This window comes from Nyctereutes procyonoides, unplaced genomic scaffold, assembly GCF_905146905.1.
Source record: "Nyctereutes procyonoides isolate TBG_1078 unplaced genomic scaffold, NYPRO_anot_genome, whole genome shotgun sequence".
In the NCBI taxonomy this organism is placed as follows: Eukaryota; Metazoa; Chordata; class Mammalia; order Carnivora; family Canidae; genus Nyctereutes; species Nyctereutes procyonoides.
In genome coordinates this window covers 18,885,152-18,909,235 of record NW_026575036.1, presented here as the reverse complement: position 1 = coordinate 18,909,235, position 24,084 = coordinate 18,885,152, and the positions used below count along the sequence as shown (strand labels likewise).

Below are 24,084 nucleotides of genomic sequence, written 5' to 3'. Positions count from 1 at the left end.
TTACCATCCAGAGAAAAACATAAAGATTCTAGGAGAGTAAACTCTGAAGTCTCATTTTACAGACACAGTGTGTAATCTAAATGTTCTCCAGAGCATAAAAGAATCTACACATTAAAACAAAACAAAAGAAAAATAAAAAGTGGCTAGAAATAAGGTTGGCAGTGGTCCTGTTTCCCAGCAGCAGCACACAAAAGATGTATTTGATTTAAAGTCTGAGATTTGTGTCTGACATGCTGGAGCAGACTAAGAACTGCCTGTCAGACTGGTGTCTTGACCCTTTATCCTAAGGCAGTCAGTGCACTAGTTATCCCCCGTTTAAAAAAAAATTTTTTTTTTTACTTTACCTTTAGAGCAAAGTATCATTGAATCTGTAGGACAATTACAAGTAGTAAACCCTGAGGGGCGCCTGGATACCTCAGCTGTTTAAGCATCCAACTCTTGGTTTCAGCTAAGGTCATGATTTCAGGGTCATGACCTCAGAGTCATGAGATCGAGCTCTGAGTCAGGCTCTGTGATATGCATGGAGTCTCCTTAGGATTCTCTCCCACTGCCCTCCCTTCATTTCCTCTCTCACTCTCTCTCTCTCTCTCTCTCTCTCTCTCTCTCTCTCTCTCTCCCAAATAAATAAATAAGTAACCACATTTTTTTAAAAAGCAATAATTTTTGATACTGTAACACTACTAGCTAGATGTACAGTCAGCAATGAATCCAGTATGATCACTTTCAATAATGTACTATTTTTTCATTAGAGGATATTCTTTGTAATACCTTGAAGAAACCATAATTATTATGTTCCCTTTTTCCCCCAAAAATGAAATTTGGTAGATACCAAGGGAAGGTGCTAAAAAGCATTAACAATTTTTTTTAAACATTTTATTTATTCATGAGAGACACAGAGAGAGAGGCAGAGACATAGGCAGAAGGAGAAGCAGGCTCCCTATAGGGAGCCCAATGCAGGACTTTATCCCACGACCTGAGCCAAAGGCAGACACTTAACCACTAAGCCACCCAGGTACCCCAACAATTTTGTTTCTGAGTTTGTCTTTGTTTGTTTAATGTTCTAGTTAGAGGCAGAAACGAAGCAATATTAGTCATATTTCCTTTCTCTGTGAAATCTGAAGTATAAAGACAGCTCTTCCAAGCATAACATAAAAAAACCAATGACATTGTACCGACAGTCAACAATATGTTGTATAATTAAAAATTTGTCGAGAGGGTCAGTCTCACATTATGTTCTTTCCACAATAAAATACAATAAAAATATTTACTTTAAAAAGTGCACACAGTCTATTAGTTCACAGAGTTTTTCAGTTTTCTTATCCCGTACTTCCACAAATGGGCTATTTTTCTTAGCGACGTAGACAGCCGTGTCTACCACCACTGCTATGATGTTGGAATCACTGAATGCTGCATAAGAAAACCTAGAGGGAAAGAAAGAACATCACTGTGCTTCATTTCTTGCAAACAGATTGGCTACCATATGCCCTATCTTCATGGCAAACTCCTAGTCAGCCCTTGAGGCTTAACTTAAATATCAGCATCTCTGGCATTCATCCCTATCAAAATACACCAGCCTTTTGTTCTCCTGCACTGGTACCAGATGTAATATATAAGCTTATTAAATATAAAATTGTATTTATTAATTACTGTGTCTCTGACACTAGACTGTAAATGTGATTTCTTAAGGACAAGGACCATGTGTTTTCTATACAACTACAATCCAGTAAAGAGTTACCAAGTACCTATTTATCTAGTAAATACATATAGTAGAGAAATGGGTAAGTATCCATCTAAAAAAATGCCTGGTTAACAAAGCAGGTGGATGGACAGAAGGATTGATAGATGGAGAATGAACCAACAGAAGGAATGAACAACCAAGAAAAAAGTAAAAATGGGTAAAGTTGCAATTCGATCAGATAAATGACATAAAAATATCACAGGGTGTAAAAATCTTTAGTTTGTCTTAGGGCAGAAAGATTTTTTTTTTCTCCATCTTATTCTTGTCCTGGCAAGGGAGGCAAGAACATGTGTTGCCAAAGAGCCACTACATTTTAGGCAATTCCTTCCTGAGTTCTGCTGTATTTAACAGAAGACAGTTCAAACTACCCCAAATATTCTATAGACTTTCAGAATTTATAAAATATTTTGGTGTGTTATTCTATTTGATCCTCAATAAAAAAATCTTATAAAATATTACAAGTCCCAATGTCTGTAATTACAGAATGTTTACAAATGCTAAGTAACTTGCTTGAAGCCATATGACTGGCATGTTACAGAAGCAGGACTATACAAAGGTCTTCAGAGGCCTGTAGCTCCAGAGGCCGCATCATCTTCCACTACTCATCATGCCTCTGTCAGTGTGTCCAAAAAGGAGGGTAGTGAGGATGAAGCAGCATCGGATTAGCAATGTGGTGTCTGCTTAGCCAGGGAGAGTCCAAGGCAACAGGAGACACTTTTTGAGAAGCGAGTAAATATTTCCACGTGTCTATGAAGCGGGGTCCTAACCTCTTTTGGGAGATGAACAGCTTTGGGTGCTTCATGTTTACAGGCATTCTCTCTGATAAAGCACTTATACTCCCAATTTTACATGGAATTTTAGGGGATCAATACCAATGATCTCATAACATGCTGTATGAAATTAAAAAAAAAAAAAGCAAAGAAATCTGTGGGGCCTTCTTTTTAAATATTTTCAGGCTTTTTTAGGTTGGTTAAAAGTGGAGCAGGTTGTCTTTGACAATGGAGATGATTTCAGTTTGGCTAAAGCACAGAGGGCAAGGAGGCTGCAAAATATTAATCTAGAGAGGGAAGCAAGGGCCTGGTAGGCTCGCTTAAGAAATTTGAACATCACTTAAAGGGCGGTGGGATGTGACTGAGGGTTTTCAGTAAGAGACTGACATCAGATTGATTTGCATTTTAGAAAAAACCCTCTGTCTATATTGTTGAGAATGGACTGAAGGGAGCCCAATCAGAAGTAGAGAACTGATTAGAAAGAGGCTCTGGTTAACATGGCCATCAACGGTGGGTGACAGACAGCCTGGCCCATGGAAGCAGCAGTAGGAAAAGTGAGAAATGCAAGAATTTGAGAGTCAATTAGGAGGAGAGTTAAGGAGCAAAGAGAGTAAAGGACAAGGACAAAGGAGTCAAGGATTACTCCTGAATTTCAGTCTTAGGTAATTCAATGGATACTGAGAAAGCAGGATATTCTCTGAGATAGGGATTTGTGACTCAAAGCTAATAATAATCATAACTAACGTTTACTAAGAGCTTACCAAGTGCTGGGCATTATGTTAGCTCCTTATATTAATTTTTTGTCTAGTCTTCCAAACATCCCTTTGAGATAGAATATATTACAATTCTCAGGTTAGAGAAGACTGGATATTTAAGTTCTTTCCCAAGTTCACAAAATCAATACATGGCAAAGCCAATATTTGAACTACAATATATGCTATTATCTACCATCCTATGTTGCTTCTCCCTGAGGAATGTAATAAATAAGAACCAACTGGTTAAAATACAACTCTAAAACTTGAAGCAAATTGGAACAAGGTTCATAGTTTATTTTATTTTCACTGGAAAGTGGTATCACTAACTTCACTGTAAAGAGGACTCTATATAATCATCAAATCTAGAGATGACTTTATTCCTGCAGCATATGCTTTTTACAATCAATACTTAATGGAAGTTATCCAAGACACATATGTAAAACCAACAGGTGAAGTAAAATACTGAGTATATTGCCTTTCAAATTCATGTTTAATTTGATAAAGAGATAATGAAACTGTTAAAAATTTAGATTGGTAAATACTACTAAGATTATCGTGGCTTTTAATATTTTATCTCAAATATGATTGGGCTGGGTGATGTCTTTAATAGAAAAGTAAATTATGCATTTTAAAAGATTTTTGCTTGGATTGCAATAGCATTATTGATATGATTATGAAGAATAAACATGAATAAAGCAGTAAATTAATTATATAGATAGAAATAACTTACAGCTGATTTGTCTTTGTCTCAATGAGTTTCTGAATGGTGAAATCATCAGAAAATGAGAAAAGTTTCGTACCACATCCTCCCCACATAATGTTTTTTTCAGTTGAATTCATGGATTCACTCAAACACATCAGTGGAGTACTGACATTTCCTATATTTAGTATCTTCAAAGGAGCGGCTCCTTTACACTTTGCCAAGAAGAGAAACACATTCAATAAGCTGAGTATCTGCAGAATGAAATGCTGTAAAATTTGCTGTGCTTTCTAAAAGCTACTTTTCCATCATAAATGGCTAGAGGACTTAAAATAAAAATTCAAGATACATTTTTCAAAGGTTTTATGAAAACATGATTCAATTCAAGTGGTATGCAAAACATTATCCTTATAACCAATCTCTTTATCTCTCCATGTAAAAAATGTTCAGGAAATAACGCAGGGATTATACTCCATTTGTCTGTCTCTCATTAGACAATAAGCTCTTTGGTAACAAGGAGTATAAATGGGTAGGGTGTTGGATAAACAGATGGAACCACAGATGAGTGGATGGAGGGAAGAATAAATCTTTTATTGACAAATAAGAATCTGAGGAACAGACAGTTAAATGACTTCTTCCAGACTAAAGAAAAAGTTGGTGGCAAACCAGATTTAAAACTTAAGTTTTGTTTTTTCCACACTATATTTATATAAATGAATTATCACTTCATTTACATAAAAATAGAATTACTTTCATTCCTAACATCATAAATCAGATCTCATTTATCATCTTATCCTTAGTTCGTTCATATAAAATGTACAGTCAACAAGTATTTATAGAAGATCTACTGTATGTAACACCTGATGAAAATAAAAATATGAAAAGCAGGATTTATGATCATTGAGAAGAGGGGCAGGGATAAGCATACATAATACAAAGAACTTAAAAATCTTTGATGTAGAATGGATTCCACATTTACCTTAACAGTTTTATCTTCAAAAATTGCTAAATTGCCATCAGCAGTCCCCACCAGAAGAAAATTTCTTTGCTTGCTAAAAAAAATGTCAAAAATGTTAAAATTGTCAAAAAGAATGCTGATATTGACCAAGATGACCCTAACATTCCCTTCTAGGTTGACTAAACTTTAGACTAGCTTCTTCATGACTTAGACACGGCCCTGACCTCCCTTTCTAATAGCATTTACTTTGGAAAACTTAACATTTGTAAATTCTTCTGTGCATTTGAGATGTAACTCCTCCTGACCTCTTGTCAGTTTTACCGCCCAGGTGTGTCTTTCTCAAGGAACTAGGATCCTTCCTTTTCAAATGTAAGCATCAAGAAAGGCAGGGCCCTATCTCCCAGTCTCTGTGGGAGGGTAGGAGCCTAACTGCAATAAGCAGCAATTAGCAAACACAGATGACCTATCACACTGACCCTCCCACAAAGTCCTCCAGTACTTTTCCAGTAGCTCACCCTCGTGTTCAAAACTCTCCCACCTTTCGTTTCAGCAGAGTTGAGTTCAACTTGTGTCTTTTATCGCAATAATCTTAAAGCCTTCCTTGACTATTTAATGACAAAATTTTTCTCTGACACTATCCAAATAACATCAACACCCAAACTGCCAGTGGGCTTCCTATTTCAGCTGCATGAAACTTGAGTTTCATATTTTTCTAATATTTATTATTAAATATTTCTAATATTTATTTTCCAGTATTGACTTCAACCAGAGAAATACATGGAGTATAATCTCAATGGCTCCTGGAAACCATCCTGCCTCAAGTATTACAGCAACCAACCTGTTACTCACACCTGCCATTTAGATAAAATCCTTTGGAAGGAGACCCCCACAACTAATAATGGTGTGTCATTTTCACCTATTAATAATTTATGAATTCACTTATTGGATATTTTCTCAATTTGGTAGTTAACTGGTCTGTTTTAAACTGGCATGTAACAGGCTGTTCATATTCAGAAAAAGGATAAAGAAAAGGTCATCCCTAAGGAGGCCCTACAAAGAAAAGTAAGCTAAAGGGCTGGTAAAGAAAGGGACTAGAGTTGAGGTAATACCCACAGTAGGGCTGGCAGACCTGAAGAAAGGACTGATCTGTTAAATAACTGCCTCAGCTTAACCTAGAATATCTTTGTGGCCTTCCTACAATACCCTTAATATATGCAAAGAAATAGAATTATGTTAAAAATGAGCATTTTTCCTGAAGCAGTAACAGTTTTCCACACAATTCAGTCATCTAAAAGTTACATAATTTTCTCCCAAAGGTCAAATTCACTAGGGCACCTTTGCTTGGGAAAGGGATTGCAATACAAGCAAGTCACAGAATCAGTCATCTTTTCAAGGGTATGTCTCTTTGCCCCATCTTCAGTATTGATGACCAGGAGCATGCCAGACTGTGTCCCACACACAATCCAATTTTCCTTTTCAACAGGAAGATGCACCAAAGCCAGGCACAGTATTCTACTATCAGTAACTTCCTGAAAAAGAAGAAGAAGAAGAAGAAGAAGAAGAAGAAGAAGAAGAAGAAGAAGAAGAAAAAACAAATGCTGAAGAACTTGATTATTTGATTCTAGCTTAAGTGACTAGAAATTGAACAGAATGGAAATATGGTGATCCATACATGAAGTTCGTTTTAATCTATTGCTCTTAATTTTAAAAACAATGTCAGTTTTATTGAACGTTCAACAATAAATGAGTTAACTGGCAAACAATTTTGCCTACCAAAAGTGAATCGAAAACTAGAATTAAAATTGAAATTTACTTTTGAGTATCATTATTTCTCATTCCATCAAAATAATACGAGGGGACTGTTCAACTTAAATAATGATTAGGCATACATTTATTTCAAGGCAATAGTCAAAATATTAAGTTTTTAAGTCTAGAAATTTATCTTGTATTTGCTAATATAATTTATCAATCCATCTCGTAAAGCTCTACCAGTCAGGTACACCCACCCCACCCCTTCCCCCACTCCCCCTCACCTCCCTCCTTTCCCCCTCCCCTCCCCACATTCCCCTACCCCACCCCACTGCTCCAAGCATGGGCTGCTAACAGCTCAGAGCTGCACCCTCCCCACAGACCGCCCTCCGCTGGTGGGGTCTGCTTGCCCGGAATGGCTGAGAGGTTACGCCACAGCCACCCTCTGGCAGACTGCTACGTGTAATCCAAAGACTGGCTCCCTTGAGAGATCAATCTGTGCTGCTACTCACACCTCAGATTTCCTCATGGCCAGAGACTGAGGGTAGATTTCCTCAGAAACTACATTTTTCTGAACTTTCTTCCCCTGTTCTTTTTGTCTTCCTTCATTTCCTTAAAAGCTACTCTCTCCTTAAATCACTTGTATGAGTAATTCTGTCTAAGACTCTGTTTCTAGGGATCCTGATGGAAGACATACATATACTATGATTTTAAAACAAAACACAGACTATTTCACATAAATGCTCTTGTTCTACCAGAAAACTAAATAATACTATGTTGCTTTCATTTAATTTCTTCCAAAGTAACTTTTTAAACTAATAACATGCTTTAGAATAATTAGCAAAATAAATTTTTCAAAGTAGCTGTAATTTAAAGGGTGCTTGGAGTTACCTCAGAAGTGTGCTTTTCTGTACTTAAGTCAAGAAATGAGAGCTGTCCTTTGCTCGGGTGCCCACAGCCCAGCCAGATGCTTGCATTCTTGCTGTTATGATTTGTAGCGACCATGCATTCAACACTAAAGTTTTTAGGTATTGATATATGTCTCATCAGACAGATTAACTCAGCTGAATTCAAAATGTCAAAGACCTGAGAAAGTTTTTAAAATAACAAAACAGTACACATCAAGTTAATATATGTCCTCTTGAAAGATCATATTATGGTACAAAATGTAGAACTACTTCTTATAGCTGTATCAAGAAAAACCTAAATCTCTTAAACTGGTATCTAATCCAAGCAACAAGATTAATAATCCAAACTGCAGATAAAATTACATTAAAATGAATACTTATTTTTAGACTAAGCATGAGATACACTATTTGTTTTTAGGGAATGTTTTGTAACTTAAAAAGAAAAAATCTCAAAAGTGCCAATTGAGCAGGAATTTAGCAGAGTCAGGAGTTATTCTTCACTCAATTTTATACTGCGGAGCCACATCATGTTACAGATAAACACAGGCCACCAATGGAATAGACCTTCTGCCAATTGAGGGGAAAAGAAATTTTATCTTTGGTAATGAAATTCACAAATCACTTCTAGATACTGTTTTCATGTTTCTCTTTGAAACTAAAGAACTAGAGAGACAGGGGAGGTGGGGTGGGGACCACCATAAGGAAACAGAACCAGGACTGAGGAAACTGGAATTAAAGCCATGACACAGCCACTTGCCTTCCACCCACAAGACTCAGAAAGCTCCTTATTCTCTATGCCTCATCTGACAAAGGTGATAAGTTTACCTATCTTGCCTAATATATACTGTATTTAAAGGTTAAGTAGGTATGTCAAAGTCAAATACTGTTCTATACTAAAAAAAATTCAAGGTAGTGATGTCATCTATACAACACAGGTGAAGTATCACTGAAAATAAAAGGAGGAAAGAGTAAGACAATAATTCAGCTATGGAAAATTACACTGTGAAATTGTTTTTAAAAATACAAGAAGTCTGTGTGATTAACACCAGTAGTAACCAAAACTCAAAAACAAGTGGACATACAAAGAGCCAACCAGTACATGAAAATGTGTTCAACATTCATCATCAGTGAAATACAAAGCAAAACCACCAAAAGATAACACCTCACACCTGCCAGAATGGCTAAAATCAAAAAGATAAGAAATAAGAAGTGCTGACAAGTATGTGGAGAAAAGGAACATCTGTGCACTGTTGGTGGGAATATAAATTGCTACAACCACTATGGAAAACAGTATGCAGATTCCTAAAAAAAAAAAATTAAAAATAGAACTATCATGGAACTTCTACTTCTGGGTACATATCTTTTTTTTAATTTTTATTTATTTAAGATAGTCACACAGAATGAGAGAGAGAGGCAGAGACACAGGCAGAGGGAGAAGCAGGCTCCATGCACCGGGAGCCCGACGTGGGATCCCATCCTGGGTCTCCAGGATCGCGCCCCGGGCCAAAGGCAGGCGCCAAACCGCTGCGCCACCCAGGGATCCCTCTGGGTACATATCTAAAGGAAATGAGATCATTATCTTTAAAAAATATCTACATCCTCATGTTCATTGCAGCCTTATTCACAATAGCCAAGATCCAGAAACAATGTAAGTATCCATCAATGGATGAATGAATAAAGAAAATATTATATATATGCAAATGTATATATGTATGTCTATATATACACAATGGAATATTATTCAGCCATAAATAAGAAGGAAATCCTGCCATTTGTAACAGTATAGATGGACCTTTAGGGCATACTGCAAAGTGAAATATGTCAGACAGAGAAAGACAAATGCTGTATGTTAAAGTTTTATATACTGTATATAAAGTATAATATTGTATATGAAGTTTTACTTATATGTGGAATCTGAAAAATAATAAAATAAAATAAAACCAACCAAGCTTCTAGATACAGAAAACAGACTGGTGGTTGCCAGAGGCAGAGCATGGGAGTGGGTAAAATGGGACAAGGGGGTCAAAAAGTACAAAATTCAAGTTATAAGACAGGAATGTAACATAGCATGGTGACTAAAGTTAGCAAATGGTATATTTGAAAACTGCTAAGAGAGTAGATCTTAAAAATTCTTATCACAAGAAAAAAAATTGTAACTTGTGAGGTAATGGATGTTAACTAAACATACTGTGGTAATAATTTCATAATATTTACATGCATTAAATCATCATGTTGTACATCTAAAAACTAATACAATGTTTATGTCAATTATGTCTCAGTAAAGCTAGGGGAAGGGGGGAGGTCAAGGAAAGTAGCCAAGATAATAACATAATGTTTGTTAAAGTTAGTGTATGTACTCAGCTATTTTTGAGTAGAAATTTTAAAATTAAACAAATTTTTTCAACGAGTTATACCAAATCAAGAGTCCACAACATAGAGATCTGATCTATTAAAATCTGTTTCAGTGCAAAACATAGTAAGCAATGTATTTCTTAAAATTTTTTATTTATTTATTTATTCATGAGAGACACAGAGAGAGAGGCAGAGATATAGAGGGAGAAGCAAGCTCTTCCAGGAGAGCCTGATGTGAGACTCGATCCTGGGTCTCCGGGACCACACCCTGAGCTGAAGGCAGACGCTCAACCACCGAGCCACCCAGGTATCCCAAGCAATCTATATCTGATTATCATCAGTGGAAAAGATGGAAACGTTAGTTGGGCAAACCACTCATCTAAAAGCAACTTAAAATGCTAGGAAAATTATTTTTTAATCTCTTAAAAAAATTAAAGATCTGACATCTTAAGAACTTACGAGGCCAAAATATTAATAAAAGACAGAATCCAGTGAAAGAGAGGTCAACAGAACCTTAAAGCCAGATATTTCCTTTAAGGCATTTGTCTACTGAAGGCAAAACTGATGTGTGATTTTCTTGTTGGCCAGTAAGAAAGAAGTTTAAATCTAGAGCCTGCCCAAAGTGGAGTTCAATAAAGGCCTGTTCCAATAAAGCTGGGACTCCAAAGGGCATATTCAGAGTAAATGGGAACTAGAAATAAAGCCACTCCATGCTTCTTCCACTTTCACTGGCACAAGGAAAGATGGTGTTTATAGACAAATGGGGAGAAGGGAAAAGAACCCCGAGAAATTGTTATCCCCAGTCTTGTTCTCAAGATTTGTAGACTAGATTCCTATCACCTGGGCAGTTAAACAAACAAAGAACAACAACAACACCTCAAGCCAGGAATTGAGTTTAAAGCAATTTGCAGCAAGAAAGTTGAGAAAAAAAGTGCAAAAGATCTGTATGCAAAAATATAAAACTATATTGAAAGACATTTAAGAAGACATAAATAGGAAGGTAACCCACATCCAAGAATAGAAAGACTTAATCTCACAAAGATAGAATCCTCCCCAAATTGTCTGCAGATTCATCCCAAGTCCAATCCAAATCACAGTAGGGTTTTTCATAAAAGTTGACAAAACGATTTTAAAATGTATATGGAAAAACTAAATCCAAGAATACCTAACACATTTCTAGAGGAGAAAAATAAGTAAGGAAAGGAGGCTTATACACTGACAGGAATTAAGACTGGACAGTTTTAGAGGAAGAACAGACAAGCTGACCAATGTAAGAGAAGACGTGTGTAGATGTGTGTGTATCTCACAAATTACAGAGTGAAAATGGGGGAGGTGAGGAAGATCAGTAGAAAAATTAGGAAAAAACTATTTAATAGATAAAGCTGGAAAATTTAGTTATTCATATAGAAAAAAGAAAATTGGATTCAGATAAAAATACCAATTCCTAAAGGGTTAAGAACTTAAATGTCAAAACCAAAACTTAACCATTTGGAAAAACCATAGGTAAATATTTTTGGGATTCTAGGAGAGATAAGGACTCTTAAACAGGACCCCAAAAAAGTAATAACCATAAAAAGGGTTGTTAAAGTTATCTGTATTAAAATTACGATATTCTGTTCATCAAAAGGCACTGGCAGGAAATAAAAGGGCAAACTACAAATTGGGAAAAGAAATTCACAATATATATAACCAACAGAGGATTGGTATCTCTTTTTTCTTTTCCTTGGTTCATTTGTATGCAAATAATCCAATAGGAAAATGGGCAAAGTAATGAACAGGCATTTTCTAGAGGAGTAAACATATACAACCAATGAACATATAAAGAGGGGGTCATCCTTATTAGTAATTAGGAAAATGTAAATCAATACACAAGACAACGTATTTGGAAAAATTAAGAACTCAGTACTAAATCTGGGGAGAATATTATAGAGAAATGGCCACCCTAACATACAGATGATGAAAGTGTTGTGCTAGTACAACTTCTTCAGAAAACAGTATGGATATTCACATAACCTATGATTCTGCAATTCAACTCCTAGGTATATATCACAAAGCAGTTCTCATACATTCTGCACTAAGAGACAGGTACAACCATGTTCATAACAGCAAAAAACTGGAAGCAATACCAATACCCATAGATATGATCATGCATATATATACTCTTGCTCAAACAGTGGAATGGAATAGCAGTGAAAATAACCAACAGTGATGTTTAGCAATCTCCATAAAGCTTACAAAATAAGGCTGGGAGAACAATTGAAAATATTTCAGAACACAGCATGACAAATTCTATTTTAAATTAAAGAAAAATATAATAAAACTAAATTAGGTAGCAAACATAAAGGAAAGAAAAGGATTGTCTCAAAAGTCAGCAAAATAGCTACATTTATAGGGAAAGGAGAGTGTTAAATCAGGAAGAAGCATACGAGGGCTTCCAGGGTGTTGGCAATGCTCTTTATTTTGTGCCTTGGGTGGGGCGAATATCAAAGTTTTGCTTTATGATTGTTTGTCAGATGTGTGTGTTTATTTATGTATTTGAATATGTGTGTGTGTGTGTGTGTGAAGATTACATATGTGTGTATACATGGTTGGATGCTCTGTATAAAATATTGACAAATTTTGACTATAAGAGTACCTGGGCAGAAGTAGGCCTTTCTTGAGGATTTTCTTTCAAACACTTTTTAATTAACTTCTCAACCATGGGCCAGGGGGCACAGCCATATTCTTTAACTGGATCTGAAACATTCAAAAACATATCATGCTAGGACATCAGACAAATCAGAACAATTATTTCATTTCCTTTCAATGTATATAAGAAGTCCAGACCATGCAAAGGAAAATGCTTACCTCCATAATCCTATATTTATTATGGATCTACTTATCTCACAAACTTAGAAATAGTTTTGTTAACTTTATCTCTACTCTAGAGACATCAAAAAGACTTCTTGATTTTTATTATATAAAAAAGATACAAAGACTGATTGAATAAAAGAATAGATTTTTCATTCCACACCTGCATTTCACATATACTTTGAAGATACTTTTGTTCATATAATAATTAGACTTCTATGGAAGTACTTTTTATTTTAATATTTAAACTCAGCAAGCATTTGATCATGTCCCCAGTGTCGGTTTGTGCACATTTCTTTTTTTACAAGAGGAATGCCATTCTTCTAACTGGTATAAACTACAGACCTGGGAACTATCACTGGACAGGTAACTTGTGAAATCAGGGCAATGACCCAGATCGTGTGGAAAGTTTATGCAAATAATAAATTTCCTTTTGCTGGGAATCTTTAAATGTCCCCCCAAAGGAGGCAGTTAAATCTATTTTTGCTGTACTGACACATAGCATATAGTCAAAAATATTTCTTAAGTGAAAGTGAAAGTAGAAAACATGAAAAAATATAAAAGAGTACTTTGTAGAGGGCACTGAAGTTAACAGTCAAGGAATGAACAATAATGTTCTAGAATTTCTTAAAAGCATGAAACAACCATTCAAAATGAAATCTCATCTCATTAAACAATCATTTACTAATTCTCATTAATATTTACGACTAAAAATTCTTATTATAAATAATTCAAGCTTCCATCCCTGCATATAAATTATCTCCCTCTAAGAAAATGAAACTACTCCAGGCTAATGAGCACATACATAGTTACTCATTACAAGAACAGAAGTCGCTAAGCATGGAGCTCTAACAGCAATTTTCTGAATATTCTTCTAAATATAATACCAAATATATCAATGTTAATTTGGGAGTTTTTTTAAAAAGCCTAAAACTGTTATATTTCTCACATGATTTTTATTAATATGTCACAGGATTTAAGAATCTTCATGCACCAAACAAAAAATCATGAGTTGTGAGATGAATTAAGTATACAACTACAATTAAATAACTTGGATATAAAGCTGCTGCTAGCAAAAATAATCATCTTTACTGTAGATAAAATAAGACTTACCAGGTAATTTTCCTTGTATTGCCAGTTCATCAAACTCATTTGGAAACTTCAAACCCTCTGCTATTCTACCTCCAGTTGTCAAAATGTCATAGAGTAGTAAACCAAATGAATAAACATCAGCCTGTTGGTTATAAATAACGTTTCCTCTAGCAACTTCAGGTGCACGAAATCCTGAAAATAAGCAGATATATTAATAAATACACCCAACCCAGGGCTCATACACCCCAGGAGGTATCTTAGGGATCTATGCTGATGAAGAGTCCAGAAGATGAGTTCTAAATCAGGCCATGTCGTCTCTATAAAGAGATACATAGATTCAAGCCAATTAACAGCCCTGTGCTGACATTTCACCACAAAATTGCTCTTGAAAAATAATGATAAACATTCAATAATAATTATTAAGTAATATTGCAAAATTAAAGAAATTAAGCCTAATGGGGGAAAAAAAGCCCTACATCAGTTTTCTCATTCCTAAAAATAACTATTCCCAGAGAAGTATGTCAAACAAAGGGAGGTCAAGAGGGCAAGATTTCTAGACTTCACTCCAAATCACTTAAACTTGACTGAAGTCCAACGCCTTCATTATTTCCAGAAATTGTGACTCTACTCCTTGTACCCAATGGAAAAATGAAAATAAAACCATGACTAAAACGAATAAAAGCTCTCTCTCTCAGGTGTTGGTTCATGACTGAAATTCTTTCAAAAGGAAATAAAACCTTTCATCTCATAATAGAGATAAATCACTTTTAAATTCCTCAGACCAAAGAGTGATTTCAACATGATTCACAAGAGTCAAAATATCAACAATCTAATGAAATCCAACTATCAAAGGAAATTGGTTAAATAATGTGTGCTATGCGTTAACTTAAAAATCATTTTTAAGACGACATGGTATAATGTAAGTGAAAAGAAAATGTTGGATATAATTTCACAAGGACAGACGGTTATCAAGCATGTAAAAAAAATCAAGTGAGTTCACTTCCTTAGCTATGATAATGGTGTTGTGATTATGTAAACAAACATCCTTATTCTAAAGAATAGAATGTCAGTATGTCTAGGCATGGCAGCTTGATGTCTGCAATTTAATTTCAAAGTTTCAAATTCATATTCAACAAAAGCGAAAGAAAGGATAGTGTGGCAAACAGTTAATGTATATGAAGGGCATATGGGTGTATATAGTGCTATTTGTTCAACTTTTTGGTGGACTTAAACATTTTCAAAATAAAAAATTTACAAAGAATTACACCTGAATATAATAATGATTACTTCTATGTGCTAAAAGTGTGGGTAGTTTTTTATTATTATTTTAATTTTTTATACTTAATTTTTTTTCCATAATGAAGATATATGATTGTTATTATAGTTTAAATATATAGCCAGGGAAATAAACAAAGTATGAATTCACAGCCTTCCAGAAGTCAATGATGAATTTGGAAAGAGTTCTGTTCGACAAAGTTTAAGATGAAGCTCAGCAGTCCTTCACCAGGCTGGAAGGACGTGAAGAATCAGAAAGATGGAAAGTCAAATTTGAGGAACATAGTCCCTATTGTATTAATTGTTAACATTCTCCAGTTAACACGTCACATTTGTTCATACTCTCTCTTTCTACACACACACAAACCATTTTCCCACACCTGTCTATATATACACCTGTCTATATAGAAAGAGACACATATAATAGCTATTTTCTTAGAAAAAGAACATTTTCCTACATAGCCATAATATCATAATCACACCCAAAACTAAAGAATTGTGTAAGTAGGACAGTTCTTAAATAGATCCCTAATCAACTGTATTTGTGACATAATGTAAACATATAACAACATCTCCTAACTCATACTAATAAAGCATTTTATAGATACTTTCTTAAGTATTTCATTTGCTATGCCCCAAAATCACCTGTGGTGGGCAGAGGAGGACTCTCCATTGTACAAATTACATAATCTTTATAAAAATGTGTTTTCCTCAAAGAGATGGAAAAATATTCCCTGCTCATGGATTGGCAGAATTAATATTGTGAAAATGTCAATGTTACCCAGGGCAATTTACACGTTCAATGCAATCCCTATCAAAATACCATGGACTTTCTTCAGAGAGTTAGAACAAATTATTTTAAGATTTGTGTGGAATCAGAAAAGACCCCGAATAGCCAGGGGAATTTTAAAAAAAGAAAACCATATCTGGGGGCATCACAATGCCAGATTTCAGGTTGTACTACAAAGCTGTGGTCATCAAGACAGTGTGGTACTGACACAAAAACAGACACATAGATCAATGGAACAGAATAGAGAACCCAGAAGTGGACCCTGAACTTTACGGTCAAGCAATATTCGATAAAGGAGGAAAGACTATCCACTGGAAGAAAGTCTCTTCAATAAATGGTGCTGGGAAAATTGGACATCCACATGCAGAAGAATGATACTAGACCACTCTCTTGCACCATACACAAAGATAAACTCAAAATGGACGAAAGATCTAAATGTGAGACAAGATTCCATCAAAATCCTAGAGGAGAACACAGGCAACACCCTTTTTGAACTCGGCCACAGTAACTTCTTGCAAGATACATCCACGAAAGCAAAAGAAACAAAAGCAAAAATGAACTATTGGGACTTCATCAAGATAAGAAGCTTTTGTACAGCAAAGGATACAGTCAACAAAACTCAAAGACAACCTACAGAATGGGAGAAGATATTTGCAAATAACATATCAGATAAAGGGCTAGTTTCCAAGATCTATAAAGAACTTCTTAAACTCAACAGCAAAGAAACAAACAATCCAATCATGAAATGGGCAAAAGACATGAAGAGAAATCTCACAGAGGAAGACATAGACATGGCCAACATGCACATGAGAAAATGCTCTGCATCACTTGCCATCAGGGAAATACAAATCAAAACCACAATGAGATACCACCTCACACCAGTGAGAATGGGGAAAATTAACAAGGCAGGAAACAACAAATGTTGGAGAGGATGCGGAGAAAAGGGAACCCTCTTACACTCTTGGTGGGAATGTGAACTGGTGCAGCCACTCTGGAAAACTGTGTGGAGGTTCCTCAAAGAATTAAAAATAGACCTGCCCTACGACCCAGCAATTGCACTGTTAGGGATTTACCCCAAAGATTCAGATGCAATGAAACGCCGGGACACCTGCACCCCGATGTTTCTAGCAGCAATGTCCACAGTAGCCAAAGTGTGGAAGGAGCCTCGGTGTCCATCGAAAGATGAATGGATAAAGAAGATGTGGTTTATGTATACAATGGAATACTACTCAACCATTAGAAACGACAAATACCCACCATTTGCTTCAACGTGGATGGAACTGGAGGGTATTATGCTGAGTGAAGTAAGTCAATCGGAGAAGGACAAACGGTGTATGTTCTCACTTATTTGGGGAATATGAATAATAGTGAAGGGGAATATAAGGGAAGGGAGAAGAAATGTGTGGGAGATATCAGAAAGGGAGACAGAACATAAAGACTTCTAACTCTGGGAAATGAACTAGGGGTGGTGGAAGGGGAGGAGGGCGGGGGGTGGGGGTGAATGGGTGACGGGCACGGAGGGGGACACTTGACGGGATGAGCACTGGGTGTTATTCTGTATGTTGGTAAATTGAACACCAATAAAAATTAATTTATAAAAAAAAAATAAAAAAAAAAAAGAAATAGGAACATCTCTTGCATCTCTACAAAAGGGCAGTATTGCCACAGGAGTGATGATCTAGGATTAGGAATGAACTACGGTGCTCACGGACCATCTCACCACACTGCAGGGATACCCTGTTTAGCATCAATGGCTCTCAAAGACTAGAAAGGTCAAACACTAACTGAAATCCTAAATGTATATTTGTTATATTAGGCTGTTCAAATAAATCTTTTAACATGTGTCATTTCTACCCCTCACTAAGACAGAATAACCAGGACTAGACTTACCATCCTGCATAAACCAGTGAAATACCAGGCAAAATATATGAACCACTGGACACTAGGCACAGGACAGTGATCCCTGAGAGAAAGCAAACAAAGTGAGTCCTCTGACAACCCCACAGAGTTTCCAGCCCAAAGCACAGGGAAGGGAAACAAAAACAGAGCCTAGCACCCTCAAAGTTGACAAGAAAGAGCAAAAAGTTCAGGAAGGCAAAGCAGCTAGAATGTGCCAGGCATTGTGCTCAACACTTTATATGAATCTCTCATTTAATTTTCACAACAATCCACAAAAACGGATACTGTTATTAGGTACTATTGTTGAACCAAGAAAAGAAGTTAGGTAATTTCCAAGCCTCAGCTAGTAAGTGGTAGATCAAGAATTCAAAACCAGACAGTCTGACTTCACAGCCTATGTTTAACAGATTCCAGACAGACAAATGGTTCACTAAGTTGTATCTATCTTTGTATCTCCAGACTCCACTGTGGTGCCTAGAATGTGCACCACTGAGACAGATTAACTAAAGTAACTGACATTGTTTTGTTCTTTACAATTTAGATGGAAGTCCAAACTCTACTCATATTTACTCACTCTCTTAACTTTTTGATTCTATCACAGACTAATACTTTAAAAATCTTTAGTAAAAACTTAGCTTCTTAAAGGTTTTTCTATAAATAACATTTCCCCCCACTGTGAGACAGTACCAAAATCTGAGCTGCCCATCTTATCATTGACTCATCAGGCAATGACACTAGTTATACGATGCAGAGATGGGAACCCTTTTGCTAACAAACAAGAATATTTTTCAGTGACTCCCCATAACTGAAAGATTATATTATTTGGCATGATCTAAAAAGCCCTTCATGAGATAGAAAAGTGTTATTCTGGGCTATGTATCAGGAATATTTGTGTGAAACAAAAGACTGAAGATGTTCTTGACTCTCATTCTAGGCCAGGAACTCTAGGTCTTGAATGCACCCTGGAATTACCTGGATATACTTAAATAACATCCATATCTGGGCTCCATCGTAGCTTAGCTAGAACTTAAATCAGAATCCTTGGGGATGAGGTCCCCATATTTACATATTTAAAAGTACTGTAGGAACTTCTAACCTGTGGACAGATTGAGAGTTCCACTCCACACCTTCTAAAATAGAATTATAAATGATACAGCCCTACTAGATACATTTTTAAAGCTCTACGTGCTGTTATCTAATAATACACAGCTAGAATTGAAAGATACTTGGCTAAATAACCCTCCCTCCTCCATCTATCACTTAGACCATAAGAATTCGCAGTTATCTGAATAAGACAAGTCATATACCTTAGTACCCTTTGCCTGGAATATCTACTCTGGATCTTTTATTTCTTTGTTTGTTTGTTTGTTTTCTCAAACTTCCAGCTTATCCTTTAAGATATAATTCCAGAATCATCTCCTATATGAAGGAAGTCCTGAAAACTTACAACTCCGTTAATTACTTGCTCCTTTGTGCTCTTATCACTTTATCTTGAACTAGATCACCTACTGAAACTAACAAAATGCTTTATGATTATTTCTTTATAGCCCTATTTCTCTTGGCAGAATATGTGCTCTCTGGAGGGTAAAATATACATTTATTCATGCACATTCCCCAAATTCACCACTAGAGATATTGCTGACAGTTGGAGCAAGTGCAATATGCCAAGACCTGTTCTATGCTATTTATGTGGATTATTCATTTCACCCTTAAAACAGCCCTATGAGGTAGACATTTTTTTTCAATTTACACAAGTAAAAACTGAGCCTCAGACAGTAAATCTTTTTTTTAATTTTTATTTCTATTTATGATAGTCACAGAGAGAGAGAGAGAGAAAGAGGCAGAGACACAGGCAGAGGGAGAAGCAGGCTCCATGCACCAGGAGCCCGACATGGGATTAGATCCCAGATCTCCAGGATCGCGCCCTGAGCCAAAGGCAGGCGCCAAATGGCTGCGCCACCCAGGGATCCCCCCAGACAGTAAATCTTGATGAACATCACACAGCTAGTACTACTTACTAAGTACCAGTTTGGTACTTGGCAAACATGCAATAAATTATTGCCAAATGCATGAATAAGTGAATAAAGATAATTTCCCCTTGGAGAATTATCATGACAATTATAACATCAAAATAATTGGGAATACAATTCATTGTCTAAAAACTATTTTTAACAATTTTTCAGATGAGCCTGCATTTTAACTAGTGCAATGAGTAAATAAGGAAAAGATCCATAGGTCAAAAATATGAGAAATTTAGGGGCGCCTGGGTGGCTTAGGCAGTTAAACATCTGACTTTAGCTCAGATCATGATCTCAGAGTCCTGGGATGGTGCCCCGCCTCAGGGCCTCTCTGTTCAGCGAGGAATCTACTTGTCCCTCTCCGTCTGCCCCTCCCCCCCAACTTACGTTCTCTCTTTGTCTCAAATAAGTAAATAAAATCTTTAAAAAATATGAGAAATTTATGTTAGGTCTGACTATACTTCACACAGTACACAGAAACATATTTTCTTTCCTTTTTTTACTTTTAGAGGAATATCAGTAGAGCATGTTTTATAATCTCTATCACATAATAGTGTATAACCAGAGAATATTTTTAGTTACACAAAGATGACTGTATTTCTATGGATGTTGGCAAGGTTGAAGCCATCATTCAGCATTCACCTCAAGTCAACAGTGCAACTATGATGGGACCCAGAAATGACTGTCATTCTCAACAGGATATGATATAAATATATCATTTAACTGAGTTAAAGTTGAAGCTCTACAAGTTATTTACAGTTGAAAGAATCCATCCCATATTAACCTTTCGAAATGTAAAAAGACGTTGCATCAGTCCTTGCCAATAACTGAATTGTTTCTAACTTGTATTCTACCTTTGATGCTACCTGGCAGGGGCTCTGCTCCCTGGTAGGTTGGATTTGCATCTTGTATGACTATGGACACTTCTAACGGGCTCTAAATTTTGGTTTCCTAATCTGCAAACCAGGAACACTAGTAAGAACTGTGCCAGACAGTCATAAGGATTAAATGAGATAATCAACCCACACAAAAGTCTAAGCACAAGGCACCACACTGTACATGCCACAGTTTGCTCCCACTCACATCTCCTCTCAGAAAATAGTAACGAACCCACTCTCACATGCACTCAACAGAGTGAATGCACCACAGTAAGGGTTACTATAAAACATGCCCATCTACTGATACACACACAAAATTTTAACAAACACACAGTCTTTTGTTTCTCTAAAAGTCTCCAAGTTAAAGGTTATTAATATTAAGAAGAAGATTCATTTAAAAGGAAAAGACAGGAGATAACTAAAAACATATGAAAGGAGATGATTTGGGCAGCCCTGGTGGCTCAGCGGTTTAGCGCCGCCTTCAGTCCAGAGTGGGATCCTGGAGACCTGGGATCGAGTCCCACGCCAGGCTCCCTGCATGGAGCCTGCTTCTCCCTCTGCCTGTGTCTCTGCCTCTCTCTCTCTGTGTCTCTCATGAATAAATAAATAAAGTCTAAAAAAAAAAAAAGAAAGGAGATGATTTTCTTCTCAAACATAATTGTTTTGGAGAAGGAAGAGTTGGTGATGGTGGTTAGCAGTGGTAACAGTTACTTAAAATTTGAGGCTGAGTTTAGGGCTGAGATAAATGAAAGTGCTCTAACAATAATGAATAGAATAATGATAAAAAGAAGGTCCGGGATATATGAGAAAAAATGCTTACAATGTATTAAGCAGCCTGGAGGAAAAGGGGACAGAACAGAAAGGATCAGGCTTTGGGTTTTTTTGTCATGATCTTTCTTCACTATGTATATTATCCTACATTGATATAGCAGCAGGTTAAAAGGATCAGTAACAAGTATCTGCCTTGGCATGAAGAATCAATTGGATATTGAACTCTAGGCAGGTTCAGACCCAGCGAGGAAGTCAGATACTTAAAACGAAGGGCAATGAGTCTGAATAGAGTTGAACTGAGTGGGCTGCTAGCTGGTCCAGCCCACTGAGGGAAGTGGCAGGTTTGAACCTCAGAACACAGTCAACAGGGACCAGACAGATCCTCTGTCCAACTAGGTGGACAAGGCCTCGTCAAGAGGATTTCTACTCCATGAACACTGTTACTGGATTGCAGTTTGGAGGGGGAACAAGTTGCAGGCCTCAGTTGAGTGGTGTGGCCCACTTTCATATCACACGAGAATCATCAGCACATCTCCCAAGAGAAGACCCCTATCCTGGGCCTACATTTTCTAGGTGGAAGTGTATGAAGCCTATGGAATTCCATCCTCTAAGATTCTTCTTCCAAACCTGTAGTTGGTAATCTTTGTTGTTTATGGTCCCATCATTTTGCTTTATTTTTTTTTAAGATTTTATTTATTTATTCAGGAGAAACACAGAGAGAGGCAGAGAAACAGGCAGAGGGAGAAGCAGGCTCCATGCAGAGAGCCTGATGTGGGACTCGATCCTGGAACTCAGGGATCACACTCTGAGCCGAAGGCAGATGTTCAACCACTGAGCCACCCAGGTGTCCCCATTTTGCTTTATTTTTATTTTTTATAATGAAGATTGGATATTTAAGCCTCTTTAAGTACAAGTTAGAGTTGCATGTAATCTAGGAAAGAGATTTAGAATTTAAAGCCAAATAGCTCTGGATTCATTTTTCATTTAGATTGAGTTGTTATCTTGACCACTTACTGCATGACCTCCTGCAAGTACAGAATCTTGCTGAGCCTCAGCTTCCTCACTTTACAGATGAGAAAGTAAAAGCTAACTTCCAGCCTTCACATGAGGATAAGATACCATGTGTCTGATGTATCTGGCACTGAGCCTGATACACAGCTGGTGCTCAAGAGATAATCACTTTATTATTAAACAACCCAGAGACACTTGCAGCCATAATATGTACTTTGAAAAGTTTATGAGAGCGTACACTCTACTTCCAACACATAGCTATGAAAAACAAAAAAGAGGATACATATTTGGAGCAAAAATAAAACCACACATTGCAAGCTGGGGCCATCTGCCTATCCAAGTACATAAGTAAGGTGGGAGGGTGAGGGGGATGGTTAGAGAACAAACTAGGATCTTTTGCTTTCTTAGATATCCCCCATTGTCTTCTGTCTAAGGCATGTGTTTTAATTGAGTGCCGATCATCAAGATGGTGTAATTTTATTTACAAATAACAAACTATACAAGATTTTTCTAAAGTTGGAGTTATTGCTCCAAACATAAATCAACCCCTCAATTTTCTATTTCTGTTCAAACTGAAGACCAAAAGACAAGATGTCTGTACAGAGCACTTGCTTATGACTGTTTCTTATTAATCAGAACCTGAGGTTCTAATGAACCTGAGACTAAAAGGAGAATGGGAGTTGAGAAAGAAAGGAAGGATCGCATGGAGTAGACAGTAATTGGAAAGAACATATCTAAACACACAAGAGTACAGGAAGTGGATTTTCACTGGTAGAGACTCAATTAACTGTAGATGTGATAGGATTATTAGAACAGGCATGACAAGTAGGGGTTGAGGATGACCATAATAAGCAACATTAAACTTTTTTGTTTTGCAACATTAAACTTTAAAGCAAGAAAATGATGTCTGTGATTTCTGGAGACCATAGACATAATGATATCCAGAATCGGTGTTTCACTTTACATAGCAACCATGACTCTTCATGCTATATAGGGCCAAAGAGAGAAGCCACATTATTTTTAAGTATTAAAGTATGAATGACAGGGGATCCCTGAGTGGCTCAGCAGTTTATTGCCTCCCTTCGGCCCAGGGCATGACCCTGGAGTCCTGGGATTGATTCCTACATCAGGCTCTCTGCATGGAGCCTGCTTCTATCTCTGCCTGTGTCTCTGCCTCTCTCTCTCTCTCCGTGACTCTCATAAATAAATAAATAAAATCTTTGAACTTTATGGTCAACTAATATACGATAAAGGAGGAAAGACGATCCACTGGAAGAAAGACAATCTCTTCAATAAATGGTGCTGGGAAAATTGGACATCCACATGCAGAAGAATGAAACTGGACCACTCTCTTGCACCATACACAAAGATAAACTCAAAATAGATGAAAGATCTAAATGTGAGACAAGATTCCATCAAAATCCCAGAGGAGAACTCAGGCAACACCCTTTTTGAACTTGGCCACAGTAACCGGAGAGGGACAAACAGTGTATGTTCTCATTCACTTGAGGAATATGAATAATAGTGAGGGGGAATATGGGGGAAGGGAGAAGAAATGTGTGAGAAATAT

The 24,084-nt window shown here is 36.7% G+C and overlaps 1 protein-coding gene across 2 annotated transcripts in view; it reads right to left on the bottom strand.

Moving 5' to 3' along the window:
* The window catches only part of LRRK2 (leucine rich repeat kinase 2), a 136,970-nt gene that overhangs the window by 4,577 nt on the left and 108,309 nt on the right, over positions 1-24,084 (bottom strand). For both annotated transcript variants that reach the window (XM_055318624.1, XM_055318623.1), the window contains 7 exons: positions 13,894-14,064; positions 12,566-12,666; positions 7,562-7,756; positions 6,257-6,450; positions 4,943-5,015; positions 3,994-4,178; positions 1,269-1,421 (listed from right to left, as the gene is read on the bottom strand). In XM_055318624.1, coding sequence (XP_055174599.1) covers positions 1,269-1,421; positions 3,994-4,178; positions 4,943-5,015; positions 6,257-6,450; positions 7,562-7,756; positions 12,566-12,666; positions 13,894-14,064 — 1,072 coding nt within the window. The remainder of the gene's footprint in view (positions 1-1,268; positions 1,422-3,993; positions 4,179-4,942; positions 5,016-6,256; positions 6,451-7,561; positions 7,757-12,565; positions 12,667-13,893; positions 14,065-24,084) is intronic.